Genomic DNA, 23,954 nt, shown 5'->3' with positions numbered 1-23,954 from the left:
TAACTTTTTGCCATGCTGGTAATGCAAAAGGAAATTTCAAGGAATCACCAAAATCAGTACCAAATTCCATCTGAATACTTTACCAGAGTATAGCATAATAAAGATATTTCAGTCTTCCATATCAGGGGACTGATTGACTGACCGTCAGCTCCGGAGTGAAACTGCTAGTGTGGCTAAAAAACAGGTTGTTTCTGAATATAAGCTAAGCTAAGAAATACAATTTTTATTCCAAAATGCACTCAGTAAAGCCAACTAGTACATGTTGTATATAAACATGTTTTGTAAGCGATGGGGTCGTACGGATACCATCTATAACTGCTTGTTTTAAGGTAGTAATCCATTAAATCCTTACTTTTAATTAGTCTCTTTGGTGCAGCGTGTTCATTGATGTGGTTTTTCGGCAGGGATCAGCTGCCAGTCTACTTTGATGTCTTTTTCTTTAGACTTTCTGTTGATGAACATGACTGTTATTCAAAAATCTTGTACTGTCGTGGGCAATTAAATAAGATTTGTCATTTGCTGCAAAGAGTATCTGGACTAGGAGGCACCAGAAGGCACCATGTGGTTAGTATTAGTATTCGTGTTGAATCTTATAAAGTGTATTCTTGCCTCCCAGAGTTGCTGAATTTATTTGAACAAAGTCGTGGTGATCACATAGATGAGACAAAATGCAACAAGCAGAGCAGAAATAATGATGAAGTGTATGAGTGCACATACTTTCTCTGTACATTTGTTATGAGGACAGGCAGCTGTGTGAGGACAAAGGCAATCGGTTAGACGTGACAGTTGCAGCTGAAAGAATTGTAAGGATTGCCTGTTCGCAGCCATAAGTTTACAAGAACCCACATAAATATTTTCTGTAGCTCTACCGCACCGGAGCATCAAACCTCATTATGTAACATTTATGGAAAACTTCCCCGCTGTAAATCCTTCCTGAAAATACAAAAAAAATAAGATAAATGTCCCTGGCTGTGACAGCTAACCCACACTCATTCCCTAGACAGAGGATATATGATACCAAACTGTTTTTTTTTTTTTTGCACCATCAGGAAGAAGAACTACGGCAGAGCGGCGAGGCCAAATATCACCACCTGAACGAAGACCTGCACGTCCTCATCGAGGTGTTCGCCCCACCGGCTGAGGCCTACGCCAGGATGGGTCACGCCCTGGAGGAGATCAAGAAGTTTCTCATACCGGTACGTTTCCTCCTTTCCACAGATATACACCCGCTTTCTCTGGATCTCCTTTTTTTTCTCCTCCTGAATCCCTTTTCAGCTGCTCTTTGGCCCCGGCCAACTCATTTTCAGCCTGTCCACAGTGAAACGAGTGAGTAACAGCAGACACGAACAGCTCTTTCGCTCACACTCTTTGTCCGTTACTTGCACTGTAATTCTGTCACGGCCGTCAGAGTGTGATCCAGGCTGGGAAGTTGTGAGTGTAACGGGAATAAAAGAGCACAGGAGGGAATCTCTGCACGGGCCAAACCCTTCTTGGCAGCAGCATGCAGCATAGAGCTTATTTACTCTTCCTCCATTCATTATGAATGATCTCTCCGATGCTCAGAGCTATGATGATTTACATCTCACCATTAATTATCCCTTGCCTCTCCCCCACCCTCCTCCCTGTTACCTTTGCCCACTGTTGCAATAAAACATATTTGGTTATAGAGTGGACACATAACAATCATACCAATAATTCTGACTAAAGACCTATTTCCATGTTAATTATGTGTTTTAATTTAGCAGCAAAAAACAACTGAGTGAAAAGATAAAGGCAAATGGGGTCCTGAGGATTTATCAGCGGGAGATCTGAAATGTTTTGCTGCCTCAGGAACAGCGGTCACGGCAGTACTGTAAAGTACATTAATTAGATATTCCCGGGGCTGTAGCCCTGGAGATAAAGGACGAAATTTAATACAGTGTAATTGAAAGCGAGTCTATTGCTGTCTGTGTCTGTGTGTGTGTGTGCGTGTGTGTGAACACGATGCCTCTCTGTGTGCAGGATTATAATGATGAGATCAGACAGGCCCAGCTGCAGGAGCTCACATACCTGAACGGCGGCTCGGAGGATGCCAAGGTGCCATCGGTGAGGGGCAAGTCAGCCGCCCGTGGAAGAGGGACACCTGTTCCAGGGCCTCCCAGGTAAGCTGCTTCCAAGTGTGTGTGTGTGTGTTGTTGTGTATGCATGCACTTTGGTTCAGCCAGGGACTGGGTGTTATTTACAGTTAAGGAGCTACTGGCAAGGCATTTTTTTTGTAATGGATGTCTATGATATCCTGTTGCATTTTCAGAGTTAATGGTGTCATTTAGAGTTAGAGTACATTTAGGACTGCCTCTGTCTGGCACAATAACACAACAGAAGTACTCTTTCAGGTACAAGACATGGATGTCACCTCGAAGTTTGCTATGTTTTTTTAGGCCTTATTTCTCCTTACTTATTGTATGTTTAATTGCCCAAAGCGAGCCAGATTTACTAAATCTACCAAATGTGTCAGTACAAATGTTGGCTGCTCTTCTTAATGAATTTGATGTTGCAACATGCATGTATTAGCTTTTGATTTACTAAGGCAGATGAATTAACCAATCATCTTTTGGACTGATCCTGAGACTGCCCCCCTGATGCACGATGCAAGTGAAGAACTTGTGATTATACAGTGGTGAGATGTCTGGGGATGGCAAGTTAAAAAAAAAACAAAAAGGAAAAGAAAACAAAGTGATCTTGATTCCACAATGATTACTTTGACAGTAGTAAAACTTTATTTTAATGCAACAAATGGGACAAATAACTTTGTGGGAAATGACATAAGAAAGGGAGGTGGGGAGGTGGTGTTGATACAGAAGGTGTTAGCTGAGGTAAATGCAGGCAAATGTATTAAATAAATGTCTAATAAAAAAAACTGAACAGTGCAGTTACATTCTGTAGTGATTTGGAACACAATCAGTGTCATGTGTAGGTATATTATATTGGTTTTCTTTTTAGATAACTGATTTACAGTGTATTTTACAGATATTTTTCCTTATCTGAGGTCCGTGAATTGTCTGTATAATAAATGTACAGTCTTTTTTCCCATCACTACTGCGATCTCGTCATCATCACTTTGGTGCCTCTGAATTTTCTCTGTCTGGCTCAAGCGAACAGCAGCTCCCACCCTGCGTATCTGTTTGTGAAGTACACCCCATGTTTTTTTGGGCACAATGTGTCAGATCTGTGGCTGAAAAATAGGTGTAGAAATCTCATAAAGCTTTGCTCTATATGTTCACGTAATGTTACCTTCCTAACTTCACGCTATAGCACGGCAAAACCTCTGAGGAGGTTGTGTGTTTTCTTCCTAAACTGACAAACAGCTTATTTTTGTCATTTAAGACAGGAAGCAGGAAGCAATAAATCATAATCATAATAATTCTAATAGGACATACTGAAATAAAAGTGAAGCCAAACAAAGGCTTCCTGTTTAATGCTACGGGTTGTCCGTCTCTGTGGAAGTTGTTTCTCATATTCTACAAGAATGAATGGCAGCAGAAAGCTTCTTCTGAAGGCAGAAAAATGAGCCCTGATATTTCTAACAATGCTGACTGTGTGCAGACCTCAGCAGGAACTACAAAGAAGAGGAAGAAACCATAGATGATTGGCATAAAACTACAAACCAAAGCACTGCAGTTATCATTTAAAGTTGCACTGTGTTACTCCGCACACAGCTGCTTATTTACTGAATTTGCCAGGCTGTTTTCTGTGCACCAAAGAAAAACCAACTGGACGGGAGAGGCAAAACATCTAATGCTGGTGAGTCCAGCTTTCTCTGGCTGGAGCTGTCAATAAAGCTTAGAGAAAGTTCAGTGAGAAGGACTATTTCACTCTCTCATTGATCCCTCCTTTCCAGCTACACTTCCATCCATATATTTTACTCCTCCCCTATTATCTTATAATATTTCCTCTAAGAGGTAATGTCTCCCCTTGTTCACTTCATCCAATAAAGTGAGCCTGAAGTTAACTTGTCTGCTCGATTATCTACATGCAGCACAATACGAATGATGCTGCGGTATTTTTATGGTGGCCTTTGTTAAGCTACATATAAACAAACTGTGTAGACCACGGCTCTTAAACCAGGTTGTTCTGTTTTTCAGCTGGAAAAAAAATCCTCCAGTATTCATACATTGCAATATTCAGCAACAAATTAGAACCATAATCACTCTGCACCTGCACCACATGTAGTAATGTTGTTTAATGTGTCTTTTTAAACTCTATGAATGAACCAGTTGTCCTCTTTTGTTGAAACTGAATCTGTCCTCTGTTAGCTGTTTGCAGTTAAAGTGAAATAAAACATACTACAAAGGGTACTAAAAGAGTGAAAAATGAATAAGTGCATCAGTTTGAGCCCCCCAGGAGCTGACCATTTATGTTCTCCTTTTAGATTTCCCTTCTGGTTGATTAGGTGATACCTATCTACTCGTAGTAAGGAAATGGTTCCAGAGATCTGAATTATTAACTGAGCAGCCAGAAATACAGAAGATCAGCTGGTGTGTAGTTTATAGTGTAGTGTAGTGTAATAATTTGTCTTTTTCATCATGCCACAAGCAACAGCAGTCTGATTTCATGCTGCACATAGCACCAGTAGTTTTCCACAAAAAAAACCCTAACCCTAAAAAAAAAATGCAGAAAAAAATATGTTTTGTCTTGTGGAGGAATTTTTGATTGCTGAACCTCCATGACAAACACATTATGTTTCCTATAATCGCGTCACCATAAAAGCTGCCCCATGTTTTGCCAGTTGAATGGTTTCAATGTGACTGTTGGTAATATCAAACAAAATAAAAAAAGAATAATAATAATAATTGCATTGAATGGCTCTTGCAAAAAATACGGACCATAAATAGTATCAAAAACAGGCTTTGATGTCATGAAAATTGTATGGGTTCTTAACTTTGTAAATAGCTACACTGATTTTATTGGCACTGAGAACCAAACGGGTGGTTTGCAGCCAATCTGGCATCAGTCAACATTTTTTTAGAAATTTCCCATACCTACCTCCCACTTCTAATCATGACCAGGGGGGTCACGGGAAGGCATCCAACCAGTACCCTGCCCTCCATCACGAGCATCAAGGCATCGATGACAGGTGGAGCTCTGAGACAGAAAAAATGTTATCTGTTTCTTATCATCAGCGCTTGATGTAATTAAACCGGTGGCTCCTGATTAAACTGCTTTTAGGTGACATCATTTCATTTGGAGCATCTGAGGCAGTGTGTCTCCTCTGTTCGTGTCAGCCACACGTCATGATTTCGGCTGATATGGCATACATTTGGTGAATATAGGTGTATGTTTCTTACACCAGTATTCGTGCGTGCTGTAATAGGTCAGACTTGTCATTAAATGGGCAAGTACCTTTAATAGAGAATAGAGAACTGGCAGTAAAAAGAGTCTAATAGTACACAGTGATGCAATGTCTGGTGTCCATAAACATTAGCAAAGTAAAGCCACATTTGCATAAAAGCCTTTATATGCAAATGATCTCCAGTAGATGCTTGCCTCTCCCTTTCCCTATGAACCCACGCTAATTCCAGCCCCACTGAGACCTCACAAGACTACAAATAAAAAATCTTCATGGCCATTAGAAGACTTTAGCTCTCTTTGCGTCAGTGCTGTGCTTTAAAAGAAACGCAAAGAGCGGTGTTTGTTCTTTGTGTTTATAAAAAAAAACACTCTTCTTTCATCAGATTTTGAGATAAACAAGGTCACAGAGACGGGGCGCTTGTATTGCTCTGAGTCAGAATATAATTGGCTGTGTTTAAAATCACACCATAATTAGAATTTACCATGCCTAATTCAGCTGTGATAAGATAGAAGTCCCACAGGCTCCTGGACAGGAAGTTGCATGCAGTTTTTTTTTTTTTTTTTACATATTCCCACTCACACGTGCTTTACTTTTAGTCGATAGCACTGCTCTGGTTTGAGACCTTGTTGTTTTCAAATATGAGCTGTTGCTGGAAGAGAGGTCCTGCTGTGAAAGGGAACCGACTCTCAGTGCTCAAGAGTCTTCATCTCCGCTTGAGGGCGGTCTCATTTCTATCAAGTAAACATCCTCTGCTGTCCCCGTTAGACAGAAAATTAAGAGAGCCTTTTTTTTTTTTTTTTCTTCCTCTCCCGTGCCCCAAATCTGTAATGTTTCACCAATAGTCTGTGCAGCTACAATGGAAGACATTTCACCTGTATCTGTAATGTGTCCACATCCCTGCATAGAAAAAAGAAAGAAATTGAATGCGTTGAAAAATACTTTTAAAGCACCCTTAGGTCCCTTTAAATTAACTTTAGAAATTATAATTATTATTACTAAAAGTAAAGCTCAGACAACATGTCACTAAACCACATGCTCAGACTGCCTTTTGACCTCCAACAGAACAGCTTGACTCTTTGTTGGTGCAGGTTGGACCTCTGTTTTCATTCATCGAGATGACTGTACAGGTCAGATCAGATCAGCAGAGCTTTGTGAGAGTCATGATTGTTTATTGTAAAATCAACCCTCAAACCTTTCACCACGGTATCTTATGTAGCAATCAGAAAACTCTGCAGGATTTTATTTCAAGCCATTTAAAAATCAACAATTGCAAAAGGAAACATTCATCACTGAGCAGGCAGAAAGATCTTTTTTTTTTTTTTTTTCTGCATTGTCCTTAATAGACAGGAAAGCAATTCAGCCACAAGACATGCTGTGTTTTTCAGTAATGGACGTGACTCACTTTTTCTCGACGGGAGGAACTTGCCCTCCACCCTCGCTTTTCCTCTGTCTCCACCTACACATCTAACCTGCAGCTGAATGTATCAGATTCATCGCTTCGGTTGTACCAAGTCATTCAGGCGCATGTAGGAAATCATTAACTGGAGTGGAAGTGGACGAGGCAGCTTGACTCAAAACACAATAAATTACAGCGCCTCATCATAAAGACCTGGGATGCTGCAGACATCTCATATTGATGATATATAACCGTCTTTGTAATAGTGTCTTTTAGTGCTTTAAGATCATATGAGCATGTTGTGTGGAGAGAGGACGTACTGTATGTTACCTGATCAGTCCCAACTATGCACACACATATCCACTTGTCCCTCCAACAATTCACAGATGCTCCTCAAAGACGGCTAATAAGATCTAAAGCATGTTTCCGCTCTTCCATCTAAACCTCGGCGGATGTTTGTGTGTCGTGTCAGGAGTCGAGGAGGAGTTCCTCCCCTGCATGCAGCGGTGCCCCGAGGAGCAGCACCCAGAGGAGCCCCGCCCAGCCGGGCTCCATCCTCCAGAGGGAGGGGGGTTCAGAGAGCCAGAGGCGCCCCCCCAGCCGCCGGATACCGGCCGGCTCCGCCCATAGTTCAGGACACATATGGAGAATATGTAAGTACATTAACATTCTTTTTCTCTGTTTTATGTTATTGTTAAGTGGATGTGCTGGTGTGTGGACTAATTTGAGCACGGCATTTCACACTGGCAGTGTTGCAGACTGAGCCTTCTATTGATTCATTGGAAAAATAATTGGCAGATTGAACAGTAATGACAATAATTGTTAACTGTTTGTCAGGTAACAAATTACTGCTCAATAAAACGAAAACCTATTTGATGCTTCCATGTGTGAGACGTCCTGCTCTTTGTTTTTTTACTTGGAAAGATGGTAGATCTCTTCAAAATAATGGATAGACTCTGAACTTAAAGCACATGGTCATGATCGTGTCATGAAAAGAGTACATTTAGGTGCTCTGTATCATTCCAGACACTGTTTTACATTTAGTGTCAGAGACTTGTTTCATAATTTATAATCCCAATAATGGACTACGCTGACATTGTTCACTAAAATGCTTCTAAAAATGATCTCTGTCCCCTCAGTGTTCTATATAACAGACTGGGCACATTCATACCAGACTGTTCTTTTGTTTACACGCCATTCCACTGCCTCTTGATGTGAGACATCAATTTCACTGGTATTTATGAGCTGAAAATATGAGCCGTATGTGATGTTTATGTATTTATGTATTTGTCATGATTTCTCATATTTAATTTTCTATTCTCATCTTAAAACAAAATGTCTATGTTTTCAGTAATACTATGGCTTTTCCTCTGTTTATTTATCTATTAATACAGTACTGTGCAAAAGGTAGGTGTGAAGAAATGCTGCAGAGTAAGAAATCTTTCAAAAATATGACATTCAATTGTTTATTCTTATCAATTTACAAAATGCAAAGTGAGTGAACAGAAAAAAATCTAAATCAAATCAGTATTTGGTGTGACCACCCTTCAAAACAGCATCAGTTCTTCCAGGTAGACTTTCACTGTTTTTGAAGGAACTCAGCAGGAAGGTTGTTTCAAACATGTTGGAGAACTTAACCACAGATCTTCTGTGGATGTCGGCTGCCTCAGATCTTCTGTCTGTTCATGTGATCCCACACAGACTGGATGATGTTGAGATCAGGGGGCCACACCATCACTTCCAGGACTCCTCGTTCACCTCCCTGATGGTGTTGTACGATGGATGATCTGTGATTCTCAGCATTAACCCTAGAACACTAGCATCGGGTGATTTTCACCGACGCAATTGTGGTCACGTGATTTTCATTGTGTTTCATGGTCATTTTTTTTTTTTTAAGGAATTTTTTGTGAACAATTCCCTAATTTTTCACTAATTTTAGAGCCTTTTTATAGGGTTAGGGTTACCTTTTTATCGTTTTATGAGACGTTGTATGGGGGAAAAGAGTACTTCAATTTGCCATGTATTGTTGTACTTTAATATATTTTGATGAGAAGTATTTTTTTATCGGGTAAAATATACCTGACATTAGTGACGGTGTTACTGACTGTTAGGTTAGTGTTCTAGGGTTAAGGACACCATTAATCACGACCAAATCCTCAACTCCATTTACAGAAATGCAGCCCCAAACTTATGAAGAACCTCCACCAGCTTCACTGTTGCCTGCAGACACTCATTATTGTTCCTCTCTGCAGCCCTTTGGTGAACAAACTGCCTCTGCTACAGCCAAATATTTCAAATTTTTACTCATCAGTCCAGAGCTCCTGCTGCATAGTTGAGTAACTTGGCCACTTCTGGCCAGACTTCTCCGGACAGTAGATGGTGTACCTGGTCCCACTGGTTTTGAAGGGAAGTAAACATATCATGTCATCACAAACATTTGTCTTTTATCTGCTGCACCAAGTTTCCTTGGCCGACCACTGCGTCTGCTGTCCTCAGCCCGTTTCTTTGTGCTTCTTCAAAAGACCTTGAACAGCACATCTTGAAACCCCAGTCTGCTCTGAAATCTTTGCCTTGGAGAGACCTCACTGATGCAGTATAACTATCTGGTGTCTTGTTGCTGTGCTCAGTCTGAACATGATGACCTGTGACATGAAACTGTCTTCCATGACCTCACCTTGGTAGCAGAGTTTGGCTGCTCCTCCCCCAGTTTTAAGCCTCCTACAGCTGTTTCTGTTCCAGTTAATGGCTACATGACTACAACCTACATATGAAACTGATGATTATTAGCACCTGTTTGGTATAATTGGTTAATCATACACCTAAATATGATCCTACAAAATCCCTGACTGTGTGCAAGTGTACCTGGAAGAACTGATGCTGTTTTGAAGGCAAAGGGTGGTCACACCAGATATTGATTTGATTTAGATTTTTCTTCTGTTTGCTCACTTTGCATTTTGTAAATCGATGAAAATAGAAAATTAAATCTTAAATATTTGAAAGCATTCTTACTTTATAGCATTTCTTCAGACCTTTGCACAGTGAAGTACATTAATTATTTTTCTTTTGTCTCTAAACTAAAGTTGTAACTCTTTGTTCATATAGTTAAGTTTAGTTAGACTTTTTGTTTGTTTTGTCACTTTTATTTTGTGAATGTTTGTTTGGGACTTCCTTGAAATCCAGATACAGGGTTTATCCTGATATAATAAAACTTCAGACACAATTTTTGTCAACAGCATTTTAGACAAATGGTTTAGTGTTGCACTTCCATAGAGTAGTAGTAGAAACTAGTTTAAAGGAATGATCAAAATCGAAGCAGTATAGACTTAAGACTTTTAGCTCTTATTAAGGATCATTTCCCATAAAGACAGAAGAGGATTTTCTATATTTGTTTTCACAGGCTGAGCAGCACTCATCGTAATGGTGGAGTGCCCCTTTAATATCCACAGTGATTATGAGTGAATAATGCATATTAATGTAATAGAACTCAATTCTGAAATCACAGACATGATGCACATATTTTAAGACTGGGTGTGACTTACACTTCCAGAGCATGTTATTAATACTTGGATGGCCATCACGACGAAATCCAGTATATATATATACAGTATATATATATATACAGTATATGTATATGAAAATAGATATAAGGATATAGGAAATAGATCCAGATATAAGATGAGGAGTTTTACATTTTTCTTCAGTATCAAAGTAATCCAGTGATAGTTGTCTTTACGTCCCCGGTGACATTGCACACAGGAACTGCTAATAGCTAATTCAGCATACTTTTAATGGTGCCAGTTTGACAAAACAAAAACAAATGTGAGATATCAGGGCGCTCAAGTTGTAGCGAGCTGCTTATTCCATCACACCAATTTACTTCTCGTTTACAAGCCCCAAAGCATTATTGGATCGGCGTATCACCATGTGTGTTGTTTTATAATTTGGGTGAACTGGCATTTTAAAGAGCCCATTTCAGCACAACGTATGCGTAGCTGCGTAAACATCAGTGTTCGCATGCAGCGCGGCAGTCCTCCATGTTCAGTTTTCTTTGTCTTGCTACATGCGGTGTCAGCATAAAATGAGTGAATTTGTTATTGTAGCCGTTATTGTGATTCGGGCTTGTAGCTTACCTGCACTGTCTTATGGGAACCTGGCTGTAATATCACCAGCTACCAGAGATGAATATATTAGGCTTATAGTCAGAGCCTTTATGCATCCGCCAAGAGAGTCTCCTGCTGCACTGTCAAGGCAAGTTCCCCAGGGACTCCGGCATCAACATCGCATATTTAGCAGATAGCAGGGGAGAGGAGGTGGCCCACGTTGGAAAATTGCCCCAGCAGCCCATACCTAACCACATCTGACAGGTTTATTCAGAGGTTGTGATTCAAATGTGTGGAGGTCGTAGAGAATGACTCCTGGACCAGCTGTTTCCCATCATTGTCACAGTTGTAAACTGCGTCCCACAACACCTGCACCCGTGTTTCTGGGTGGAGAAAAAAGACCCCCAACATCTGCCAGATGATAAATCTAACCACATTGCTGGAAATTAGAGACTGAATGAGTTCGACTGTATCATCTGAATACATCACCATACTGGGACAAGTGCTCTCCATCGGGCGCTGACAAATAAGCTCTTGTATTCATCAATGAAATGACAAAGAGATGTTTCTTGTTCGCATTTCTTGCTTCCATTTATCACTGCTTAACATTCGCTCGTGCATGTTCCCATCATTCTCTTTTTCGCTGTGCAGCATTGCCACAGGCCAAAACATTTGTTCAGCTGGAGGCGATTTCTTCCTCTCTCTTGTTCAGACAAACAGCAGCAGACTTGGGTTAGATCTTGTTGGTTTTGTCATGATGACGCATTGGCTGTACAGTATCTTTGTCTGGATGCTTTTTGCTTTATATAATCCATCCTCTCTCAAAGCATGCATTTGTATCAGTATTAAATTACTCTGAATCCAATTGTTAAGAAACAAAATCACAGAAATGTTATTATCCCATGATCCAGTCTTGGCAGCCCCAGCAGTCTTAAATGGTAACTGTGATTGCAGCCAAATCTCATTTCATGTAATTCATTAGGTGCATTTAGATCTCTTTCTTACCTGCTGCCAATCCCATTGGAGAAGAATTAAACATGATGTAATTCTCATAGCAGAAACGAGGCTGCATGTCATCTTTTTTTGTACAGTTTCAACGCTGCCAATATGAAATCCTAGGAGGCGAATCGAAGTAGCAGAACTTCACTTTCATGCTAAATCTAGACCTACTGTATATGCAAGCGTAACGGTGTCTTTTTGTTCACACAGAAGCTTAAATCCTTTGGGTGAGAAGACCAAGAAATGTGCAATGCACGTGGGATGGTATTGTTTATGTTAAATCCTCTAGATACAGTGATCTGTTCTGAGCATTGTGGGTCCTTGCTGACTGAAAAAAACTCATCCCCCTCCAGCTCTTCTCCTCATGTCCAGCCCTGTTGAAAGCCAAGCATTGTTAATTGAATCGTGTTCTCTATGGTGCTGTCCCCGTAGCCGTCATAATCTAAATTGGGTGTAATGGTTAGGAAAATATTTCAGATACAGTCATAAAGAAGCTGCATCCAACTGGTGTGGCAGGCGAGACCAGTCATGAAGATAAGATTGAAACCCATTCACGTGGGACAAAACCTGTGATTTGTAATAATTGCAGAGAAAATTAATTCATCTTTATCTCTTTCAAATGTGAATCATCTGTAATTTCTACTTCAAGTCAGTAATCATTTCAGTGATTCCCTGTAAATGCAGCTGTAATTTGTTTTTGTAGGACAAATGGCTTTTTTTCTACCATTTTTATAGGCCATGTCAGTGGCAAGGCTTTACAGGCGGAAATTTTGGTGGATGGATTGGCCTTAAAATTTGGCACAGACATTCATGGTGCCCAGAGGATGAATCTTTGGTCATCCCCTGACTTTTCCCCCAGCGCTTCAACCATGCCATATTTGTACTTGTTCCTCCTGATAGTACGGTTTCTTCCCACAGTCCAAAAGCATGCAGGTTGGGTAAATTGGCGACTCTAAATGGCCTACAGGTGTGAATGAGGGTGTGAATGGTTGTCTATGTGTTAGCCCCGTGATAGACAGGTGAACCATGTCCAGGCTGTGCCCTGCCTCGAGTCCGAGGAGAGCTTGGAAAGGTTCCAGCCCCCCATGACTCTGCACAGGAGAAGCAAGTACAGTGGAGTATAGTTGCAACAGAGGTAGTGATATTGAATTTCATTTTTCAGTGCAGATGTGTTTCTGCAGGGCTAATTCATTAATGACATGAATGCCCTGCATAATACTTGACAGACGTGAATAAGCTTTATTTAAAATATGGCCAAGATCATAACCAAAGGTGTTAAATAACACTAAGGAAAGCAAAGACATTTGTCAAGTGTAACACAGGGTAGTGATACTTCAACTTGATGCATGGGCCACTGTTTTGGCATCCTCAATCTGATAGGTTGAGCTGTATTTTTACCCCTACAGCGGAAAAGTTTCAGCAATTCCAGCCTCTTCAGCTTTCCTGAGTATGCTGGCAGTAAAAGCCGAATAAATGACACACGGCTTTAAGAAGTTTGGAGACCAAGACAGATGACCGGGGGTTACAAATACTGGATTATTTGTTTTCTTTGAGATGTTGTCTTACCTTTTTATGGTTAAGAAGTTAAAATCAGTGTGTGCCACAGCTGTGCAGAGGTGCAACAGATGGGATTGTACTGCAGTCGTCTGGGAAGAACATGGGATCTCCTTGTCTTTTAATTTGCTCAATATTCTCACTTTGATGTTTGCATTTGTGACACCTTTTGCATTTTAACACAGGCCAGGCAGCATGTGCTTCTCTCTACAAAGTTCATTATGTGAGGACAGTGTGTTGTTGAGTTCATTTGGATTTAGTACAGTGTGCAGGGAACCAATCCAGCGCCTGAAAAGCCTGCTCTGGGTGTCAGTGGCGTCCTATCTGTTACAGTGGCATTGTAGAGCATAGTGGAGCGGCTGCGATACTGCTGTTGTAACATGCAGTGCCAGGCCCTCTGTTAGTCTTCAGTGGCCTCAGAGGCCAGTCCTTATCTTTTAACAACACGCCTCTCAGCCATCCACTGGCATACAAATGAAAGACTCACTTAGGGGCTGCACTCTCTCCCCTCTCTGTCTCTACTCCCCCCCTCTAACCTCTCACTGTCACACTAATCCCATTTAGTGTTGGAAACGCGGCACTGTTGCAGCACTGTCGCACTATTGTGCTCTCCAAGATATTTTCAGTAAATGGTATATCAATACAAAAACATCAGACATTAGAACGGCTTCTATCACACCATCACCACAGTCTGCCTTCTACTTTAACTCGGTTTTTCACCAAAGACACCAACGAGAAGAATCATTTTAAATCTGTCAATGTGATTTATAAACCAAGCGTGTTTCTCTCCTCAGCTCGCTTGTAACTCAATTATAGAGTAGCCACTCTAATAAATGGCAATAACATGCCATTGTTAAAGTTTAATGTGGTCCTTAATACCAGGCAGTGTTGTCCAATGTGAGTGGACAGCACCTAGATAGTCTCCATTGAGATGAGAAGAGGACTCAGTTAACAATAATGGAACGTGGCTTGTGTTGAAAACTAATCAGGGTGCCCAGTGCCTGCTCAACTGACACTGTGTAAGGTCTGCATCAGGTACAATGCTTTATGTATAATGAGACAACGCCGTACTATATACAGCAAGAAACTAGAGGCTGTATTTGGAGTTTAGCGAGGACTTTAGGCGGGATCACTCATTACAATGGTGATGTCAGCTTGGCAGCTACTGAAAATCAAATTTGTTCTAAACATTTTGGGGCGGCTGTGGCTCAGAGGTAGAGTGGGTCGTCGCAGAGTGGGTTCCTCCAAGTGTCCTTAGTGGGTGAATGAGGATGTGATGTAAAAGCACTTTGAGTGGTTGAAATGACTAGAAAGGCTCAATACAAATACAGACCATTTACCATTTACCTCAAAACTTTAATGACCTTTTCCAAATGTGACCGCTGGCTGGAACTCTAATTTAAGGATCTCTGTGAAATTAGCAGTGGATATTCATGGTCTCCAGAAGATGACCTACATTTACGTTTAACCTACCCCCCCACCCAGAATGTCCGCTTGTTTACTAGCAATATCAGATTGCTGTGGTTTATACTGGGCATAGTAATGCTCCCCAGATGTTGAACCTCCTGATTTCAGTCATCCTCAGGCCAAATTGTCAACAAATATTTGCATGCAAGATTTCCTATAAATGATATGGCTGACCATTGCTATGAAATTCATGCTCCGGAGGGGATGAACATTTTTCATTTCAGTGACAGTGTGGTGGTTCTCCTGGCAACACCATCATATTGTGGCATGATATTATAACACTTTATTACTGACACATGCACTGAGTCATAACTGCAGCCTCTAGGGTTCGCTAGCAGGCCTTTTCAATATGAGGCTGGTTATGACGGCGGTAAATCAGATATCAGATATCAGCCTTGTGGTCAGTGTGGCAATCCTGGTGTGGGTTAGAAATGTCAGCTGATATTTCTTATGTTTTCTACTAGCTAATGCCAAACAAACTTTGACAAAAACTGTCTTACCATTTTCTTTGGACAGCCTCTGGACAGGATGCAGAGGATGATGCCTGGAGGCTTGATCCCCGAATCTGTCCACAGTGTCCTTGAGCAAGATGGTGAACAGCTATTGCTCCTGATGGTTAGCCCAGTGCCTTGCTCAGTAGCTTTTATTCACTATTGGTGTGAGACAAAATATTAAAGCCCTTTTGAATATTGTATTATTCCATGACAATAGCAGAAAAGAAAAATATTATAAAAACATATGGACAATGTAAATTACATTAAATAATTAAATCATGTCAAGACTTTTCTATATGTATTATAGAGCTATACTGCATAAAGTTTGACATGGGCAGCTAAGATAGCAGGGTCATTTTTTTCCACCCTGCATAATGATTGAAGCAGGAATGTTTATGTATCAGGTTTAGTCTATTTATTTTGTTACAAGACCTTTTTCTTTACATCACTGGATGGATAATGCAACTTGAATAATCTACAGAAAAATACCAAAGCTGCAGGTTACAACTGCATTTTGCGTTCCAACGTGGTGTCTTATAGAACACACCCCCTGCTGCCCTCATAGCGCAGGAATACAATGAAGGAATATAACAGGAATATAGTAAAGTATGGTGAAAGAAGTAAAAAAAGGAAATGTTAAAAACAATTTGAAGCTGCGGGTGGGACATGTGGGTCTCAGCGGTGAACTGAAATGTGCACAGCTGATCTGAAATAATGGCGTATTCATCTAAAAGTTCATGATATCAGTGGCTGATATGACTGGTAGAGCCCACGCAGCTCATTATTTTTAATTAGCCGCACCTTTTCAGTACCTTACTGGCAGCATTTCATGATACTGCTGCTCTGTCTTTAACCACTGAATACTCAGCCCTAAAGGCAATCAGATGTCTGATCTGAGTGGTTTTCATATCAAATGATGTAACTCTGAAGTCTAGACTTTGTCAATTTCTGAAGTTAACTTTCCATTTACAGTCCAGCAGGACTACAGGCTTCATGTCTGTGTTGATTCATTTTAAGATGGTGAACAGCGGAGTTGGCATATAGCAGTACTTGACGTATACATCATTTTAAAACCTGCTTCGTTTTTTTAATCAACAAGACAGTTTCCTGTGTCAGACGTCATGTTTCGTGGACGAGCTTTTCTAAAACCATTACCCACATGCCATGTGTGTACGCCATATACCTGAAGAACATTGTGTTATTATTTGATTCTGTGGAATTACCTGCTGGAGTAGCTCTTTCCCTTTTGTTACCTTATTTAGGATCGTCTGTACCCTTTTTTGTCCTCCTGCCGAGATACCTATCATTCCGTATTCATAACCATGCTTGTTAATTCCAGCCTGCAATAGGTACCGTATGATGGAGACAACCTCTACAGTAATAGCTTGAAATAGAATGATCTCTAGAGTTCTGTGACAAAAACAGGTGTATCTCCGACAGAAACAGAGACATCATTTCAATTTCAAATGTGATGACATTTCTAGCAATGCACAAACTTGGCTTTTAATTAACGCTGCTTCAGCTTCAAAGACATAAGTCGCTGATCAAATACTGCATGCTGCTTTTTTCAGCTCTTTGAAATATTGTTAACAATATTATTATTAACAATTCATAGACAAAATACAGCTGATTTTTACCTGGCACCTAAATATATGGAAGGGAAATGTCAGTTGTTTTAAAGAAAAGTGTGCGCCTTTAGTAAAAAAAAAAAAAAAAAAAACTACCAGCTAAGAGCTCCTTCTATAATAACTTCATATTGTATCTCCAAAGGCCAAGATGAGAAGATGAGGTTGATTGACGTTGAGTTCAAGTCCTCCGAGTAAAACTGATTTATAATAGATCCATCAAACATATCCTAAATATTATTTCATCAATACACACTGGGCTCACTTTGCCTTTGATGGATTCATGTAAATACAGCAGCTCTGCTCAGAAAATCTAAAACACTTCAAACATATGAAATGATGTGATACCCCCGGACCAAAAACCATCCGTTATACACCTCTCGCCGTCTTTTCTTTGGCTTTACTACAGTTGGCCCACTCTTCAGAGCATTTCAACCAGACTGCTATATAATCCACAGCATGTAAACACGCCCACACACATAAGTCGTCACTTGTAAGCATTAACATTATGCTTGCTATTGTCAGTGTTGACGATTCTTTGACAAAAAATATTCACAGGGTAATTATTTTCTCTTTTGTCAGGCGGAAAAGGTCATGCTGGAAAATTGAAAATTAAAGTCGACCGTTTCAACTGCCTGTTGAAAAGTGCTTTTAATAATATCCCTTCAGACAGAATGGCACTGCTTTTTGAGAACTGCTGCTCCTATTGTTTCCAAAGGGGTTTAATGTTGCCAAAAGTACAGTTATTGACTAAACCTGGTCCTTGCATTAGCATGGGGAACTGTTGACTTTGCAAAAGCTGGTGTAACTGCAGCATTACAAACACCAGGAGGGACTTAAATTCCCTACAAGCTACCTCTAGACAAATAGAGTGGAACTGACAAAGACTTCAATAAAAACCAACAGACCTCACAAAATACAAAGGAAGCGCATACAAGTCTTGAAAGCCACCCAATGGGATGACCAAGGAGAGGTTTGAGCTTATAAAAATCATTCCTAAAACACAGCTGCCAGGTCTCCTCCACAGTGTAACAACACATATACCTTAGTAACTGTTGCACCAAATATTTTACCCAGAAACAAGCATTACTACATTGGGGTCTCTGTTGAGTATCATACTTTACGTAGTTCCTTAACACGGACTTCGTTTCTGGAGGATTAAAGATAAAAGAGTCAATTCAAATACTGTCATTTGGCAAATGCATGTTTCTAATCAGGAATTAGGGCCTTAATAATAATATGGATATGATGAGCATTTTCTTCTGGTGCTAAATCTTACAGACATTCATTTTAAGCATGCAAATCAGGGGCAGATGGAATTAGCCAAGAAGTGTGTGGGGGATGAGAGATGTGTCGCTAGGGGTCGACGCCTTTTGTGGAACATAAGTCCCATTTATCCCAAATTAGGACGGGTGCGGCACTGGTTCGCTTTGATGTTCCTCTTGGCGGGGGCCTGGGTGGAGTGCAAGGGGGGGACGGGACAGATTGCTGGAGCACAAACAGATGTTCAAGGCTCATCCTTTGAGGTGGTGATGAAGCGTTGCCACAGCGAGAGTCTTTACATCCCACTGTCAGTCAGTTGACACAGAGACAGGACTGCTGTTGCCACTCTAATGGTGCTGCATACGGGCTGCTATACCAACAGCAGCAGACTAAGCAGTCTGACCTATAAATAAGCTGTGCTAAAGGCTTCGCTGCATTGCTAAGTCTCATTTTAAAAAGTTAAAAAGAGTTGTTTATGTCACAAATTAACCAAACCATGCAGCACACAGCAGCTCTTATCCTGAATATGTCTTTTCAGGGTCTTCACATTACATTGCAACAGGTTTATGATGATGCACAGGCTGTCAGATCAACATCCCTTCAAGGTCAAAACGTTCGCTGGAAACCTTCCTTATCTGCACCTCCGCTAACTGGTCGCATTTTTGTCTCTGTTACTCCAGGAATATGACGATGGCTACGGAACAGCTTATGATGACCAAGGATATGAATCGTATGACAACAACTACAGTAATCAAGGACAAAAGTAAGTTCTGCAGTTGTTGTTTTCAAAATAACCTTTGATATGAGGCATTTGCCAGCTCAGTATTTTGGTCATATTGGACGTGTTTGCAGGATGGTATTCACACCCAACCCCAAGGTTGACTGCCAGTACAGGAAGCAGCCGCTCTAATACAGAGAGATGGAAAGTTTCATGGTCAGGCATGTAGCACATTTTTAGGCTAGAAATTGTAAGTCAGTGACTCACTGATCAAACTACTAATCAATAGTTTAACCATGTTTAATGCAAAAGGAGTCGCTTATAGTAAACCTGCAGTATAGTATATACCATCAGCTATACAGAGCGTTTTAGCATCTTCCAGCACAATGTTTTGATTTTACAGCGTACTGGCTTACTGCTACTATCATCAACCTCTTTGCTGGAGGCAGGAGGCAAAGCGGAAAACACTCTGATAAACCCACTGTGTAATACCAGCCTCAATACAAGCTCCAAACAAAGTTAGTTACTAGCAGGTGCAATAAGTGGAGCATTTAGCAGCTAAAGGGCCAGATATTTTTCTCAGTAGTACGTGGAGACCAAAACAAAGCGAGGAGGAGAGTGATGATTCGCCAGAGGGATAGAAACTCCTAAAACACAACCAGTAGTGTGTGTCAGTGTTGTGTTCATAACTTGTTGGTCAAACAGTTGTTGCAGCTTTAATGTGACTACAACATCCACAACATTTCTATATATGATACTGTAGTTGCCCCATACTGTGTCTTGTAGAAGTAAATATTCTGAATAATGTAGGTGACAGGGCTTTTGCAGTCATAGACTTTTAGCTCTGGAAATCCCTGGTTGAGGATCTTATGCTGCAGAATCAGTGACCTCTCCTAAATCACTTCTTGAAATTTGACTTTTTAAAAAAAGCATTTTGTTATTGTAGCACATCATTTTATTGCTGATACTTCTTTTCTGTCTTAACTGTTTCTGTCATCTTACCTGCTTTATCTATTTTATTAGTAAGATTACTGTTGACTGCATTGCGATGGATTTTATTCCATTTTATTTCTGTATTATTGTAATTTCCTGATTTTATTTACTCAGTCCTGAAATGTTTTAATCCAACTGTTCAACCATGTAAAGCACTTTGTAACTTTGTACTGAAAACTAAAAATTGTAGTCTATGAATCCAAAATAGTTGTTAACACATTGATAACACAAAATGTCATCACATTTGACATTCTGTGTGGTAGCAGAATTTTCTACCCTGTTTGTATCAGCGGGGGTAAGCTAAATAACAGAAACACCTCTGTATAATGCAATACAGTTCAACAGCACGGCAAACTGCATCCTTGTTAACACCTCTCTAAAACTGTTTCAACAAAAATGGAACATTACAACCGTCATGAATAGATGATTTACTGCTGAACTTCTGTATTGAACTGCATTAGTTTTGACTCAGTGCACCTAACAAACAACTGGCAACTGAGTTCATTAACAAGGAATAAATAACTCAAAAATTCAAACGGGCTCCTCATGTTGTCGTACTCTTCACATCAGGACAGAAACACGACAATGCCAGGACTCCAAACAGCTTGAGTGCACTGAATCAAAAAGCACTTGAATATGTGACGAGTTGTGTTCTGCCTCTCCAAGTCTAAAATACAAGTTAATGAGCGGCGGCTGAGGGCAGCAGATTAGCTGCAGTCTGGCTCTTTGGTCTTGAGTAAATGTAAGACAATATGAGGTAAATCTGAGATTTTCAGGTCTTTTGGGGCTCAGAACGGCTGGATTACAGCGCATGAGATGTTACTGGATGAAACTGGAAAGCGTTGTGACTGACCTTTAAGTCGTCCTTAAAGACTAACACCAAAATAATGAAATTCAACATTGAATTCTATTTCTTCAATTAAATTAATTTAGATTTACTGAAATTAATTTCTTAATCAGTCAGACTTAAAGGATTAGAAAAGTTGGATACCAATATCTTGAATTCAAGTGTTTTGTTTTTGAATCTAGGTCTTAAAACAAATCTCAGCAGACTCAATGATGCATCACATTTTCCCTCCAGGGAATTAATTGCAGCTCATTAAGCTGTTAACGGAGTGTCTATTTGCACCCGGGTGAGAATAGCCAGAAGGCAGCCGTGTGGCTATTTACACCCGACCCAGTGAGGTAGCATATAGAGGGTCCACGTTGGGAGGAGGCCGTGGTGGATGAAAAGGTCACAGGACTTTCACACAGGAGACCGACGCTCAAGTCCCATGTGAAACCCTGTGTCAATATAATTAATGTGTTATTGTCTGACTTACAATGTTCTGTTTTTTTTAGTCTAAATTAGGTTTAGACAACAAAACTACTTGTTTAGGTTTAGGAAGAGGTCTTGGTTTGGTTTAAAGTGATAAGTCAAGACTGATTAATAGGTAGGGTACATTAAACACAAAATATATCCTTTCCAACAAGGGTGTAAACAAGGACACTAGCTATTCCAACACAGGTGCAAATAGCATCCGCCTTAAGTTAAATGTATTATCTTTGTTTCTTTGTTTTGTGTATCAGGCCCAAAGTTGCATTTTGCTCAGTGTGTTTATCATGTCGGCACAGAATAAACAGTCTTAGTGGAGTGTTGCTCCATTTAACAGAGAGTCCTGCACAGCTAAATGCAGAATATTGATTTTCTTATATCTAGGGAGCTATCACACCCTCCAAACCACAAGGTCAAAGGCTTTCGCTTTGGTTTGCCGTCGTCGTACTGTATTTTATCGCACACAGTGTGCTACATTTATGTATGCCTGCCTCCACCACTTCAAAGAAAGAATGATTGTTGCCACATTTAGTGTGTCAAAAATTGGATTGTATTGGCAGCAGCTGCAAAAAAGGAGAGCAGACAGAGGGGGAAACGCATTATTCTGTACCTTGGCTTTGTCAGCAGGGTGGTCGATGTTTTCTTTTGTAAAGGTGTCAGGATGTATGTCACCCAGGTTTCATCCATCTTTTGTGCTATCTATTTTTTAGGCCAGATCGCACACACACACACACACTCCTCTACCTCTCTAGCACACCAAGGCATAGATCTTGAAGTGTTGGTGGTCAGGTGTAAAGATGCTTGCCGGGGGGAATGCAGGTCCGCCTCAGGAATATGCAACTATTTGTTTTAAAAGCAGCCTCCTGAATAATGGTGGGGGTGTTTTGGTGATGGTGGAAGCATGGGAGGGGGTTGTGGCGGCACAGAAGAAAAATGGAGTCCATCATGTGAAGGCTGGAGGCTGCCTCGACTCAAAGAGTTTGTTATCTGGCGGGGGACAAAGCAACTAATAGGGCCCAGACATTGAAGCCTGTGCCTCCAGAGACAACTGATTCACTTACTTCTTCTCTTATTTGTGTGGTCTGTGTCCTGGTTTTGGTTTAAAGTTATTGTTACTGCAGGCTAACATTGTGCATGGACACTACAGAAAGTTTATGCACTATTTCTGTGGTACGACTGGCGTCGGGCTGATCAGATTTTGAACTTTTGTCCATAAATGTAAAATAGATTGGGCGGCATGCGGTCTTTGTGTATCCTTTGTTCTCTCCTGCAGATAGTAAAGAACTATGTCAATGATTATTAGTGCTGCCAAAAGAACATTTTATAATTAAATCAAAATATTTGATACATTGAAAAATATTATAATAGTAACATAATTAACGCAGCTGTGTTTTGTTTGCTTTCTGTTTCGTGGGCAACGATTGTTTCAGGCTCCTCTGCTACTAATCCAAACCCCACGCTTCATTTTCCAGTGCAGACTATTTCTGCCGAAAAATAACAGATTACATCCGCTGCAGCTGCCGCTGTCACACCACCACACCATGCCACATCCAGATGTAGTGACTTCGGTAAAGTTTAAAATGATGCTGCGGCTGTAGCTCCTTCATATTTGGAACTTTGTTTTTCTTTTGGCTTTATTGCTGACACACGTGAAACTCCCATGCATTGTTTCTGTTTGGACGTCTGTGAAGGGGACGTGGTTCTCCGTTCATTCAGTCTACATGGGAAACAGAAGACCCTGGAATAAGAGATAGTAGACGGAACTGCAGCCCTACAGATCTTACTCTAGTTTGTCTCAATCTGTCTTTGCACATCAGATTCCATATGCTATGGAGGGGTTGTATTTTTTAGTACATAAAATGAATGATGCCTTCTAAGGCTGATATCTAATTGTAATGACCTTGATAGCTTTCAAATTCAACTGGCATTAAGCCTGGGTTTTGTTATTGTTTCTGTTAGTACATATAGGAAATCTGCCTCTCAGTTTAAATGGCCTTGATGGTTTTATTGGAAATCTGTAGTTCACAAGAGTTCAGAAGTCAAAAAAGATGCCATTAAACAGCAGTATCTGCATTTAAATATACTTCCTTTGTGTTGATTCTACAGTAAGTCTGTACATTTTACATTTAAATATCCATTATTACAAGCATCAGTCTTAGAAAGATGTGATTAATCACAATTTATTACGCAAATTGTTTAATTTTCTTAACAACCCTAATAATTATTAATAAAAGACGCTCTAATTCTAACATAACGTCACAGGTCCATGGTGCATATTTCAATACAAGTCCACAGCAATTCATGTATTACCTTTCATCACTGCATTTTAACAACTGCAGTGCAACATAATACTCTCCATCCACTGCTTCCTCCTCACAGTCACAATTCTATTTAGCTTTGTGATGGACAAAGGTGCATTATTTTCACCCTGAGCCAGAGGAAAGTCACAGCAGGTCCCAGCTGCAGCAGGGCCTCGAGGAGAGAGTGTGTGTGTGTGTGTGTGTGTGTGTGTGTGTGTGGTGTGTGTGGTGTGGTGTGTGCGCGCTTGTGCGTGCGTGTGTGTGTGCCTATGTGTGTGTTTGTGGACAAGAAGTCTCCTAACAATGTATCTCAAAGCCTAAGGAGCTCCCAGTCACCAATCTGTGCTCCGACTGCGTGGCAGGATTTCAGTAGCCGGAGGATAACAAGCAGAACAATTTAC

At 40.5% G+C, this 23,954-nt stretch overlaps 1 protein-coding gene across 1 annotated transcript in view; it reads left to right on the top strand.

The window, feature by feature from the left end:
• Positions 1–23,954, top strand: part of khdrbs3 (KH domain containing, RNA binding, signal transduction associated 3) — a 91,621-nt gene that overhangs the window by 56,740 nt on the left and 10,927 nt on the right. The window contains exons 4-7 of the mRNA XM_070846952.1: positions 1,050–1,196; positions 2,002–2,141; positions 7,198–7,378; positions 18,908–18,990. Coding sequence (XP_070703053.1) covers positions 1,050–1,196; positions 2,002–2,141; positions 7,198–7,378; positions 18,908–18,990 — 551 coding nt within the window. The remainder of the gene's footprint in view (positions 1–1,049; positions 1,197–2,001; positions 2,142–7,197; positions 7,379–18,907; positions 18,991–23,954) is intronic.

The sequence above is a fragment of the Pempheris klunzingeri genome, chromosome 16 (genome assembly GCF_042242105.1).
Source record: "Pempheris klunzingeri isolate RE-2024b chromosome 16, fPemKlu1.hap1, whole genome shotgun sequence".
Taxonomy (NCBI): Eukaryota; Metazoa; Chordata; class Actinopteri; order Acropomatiformes; family Pempheridae; genus Pempheris; species Pempheris klunzingeri.
Note: the sequence above shows the minus strand (reverse complement) of the source record. Positions and strands in the feature narration are given on the sequence as shown.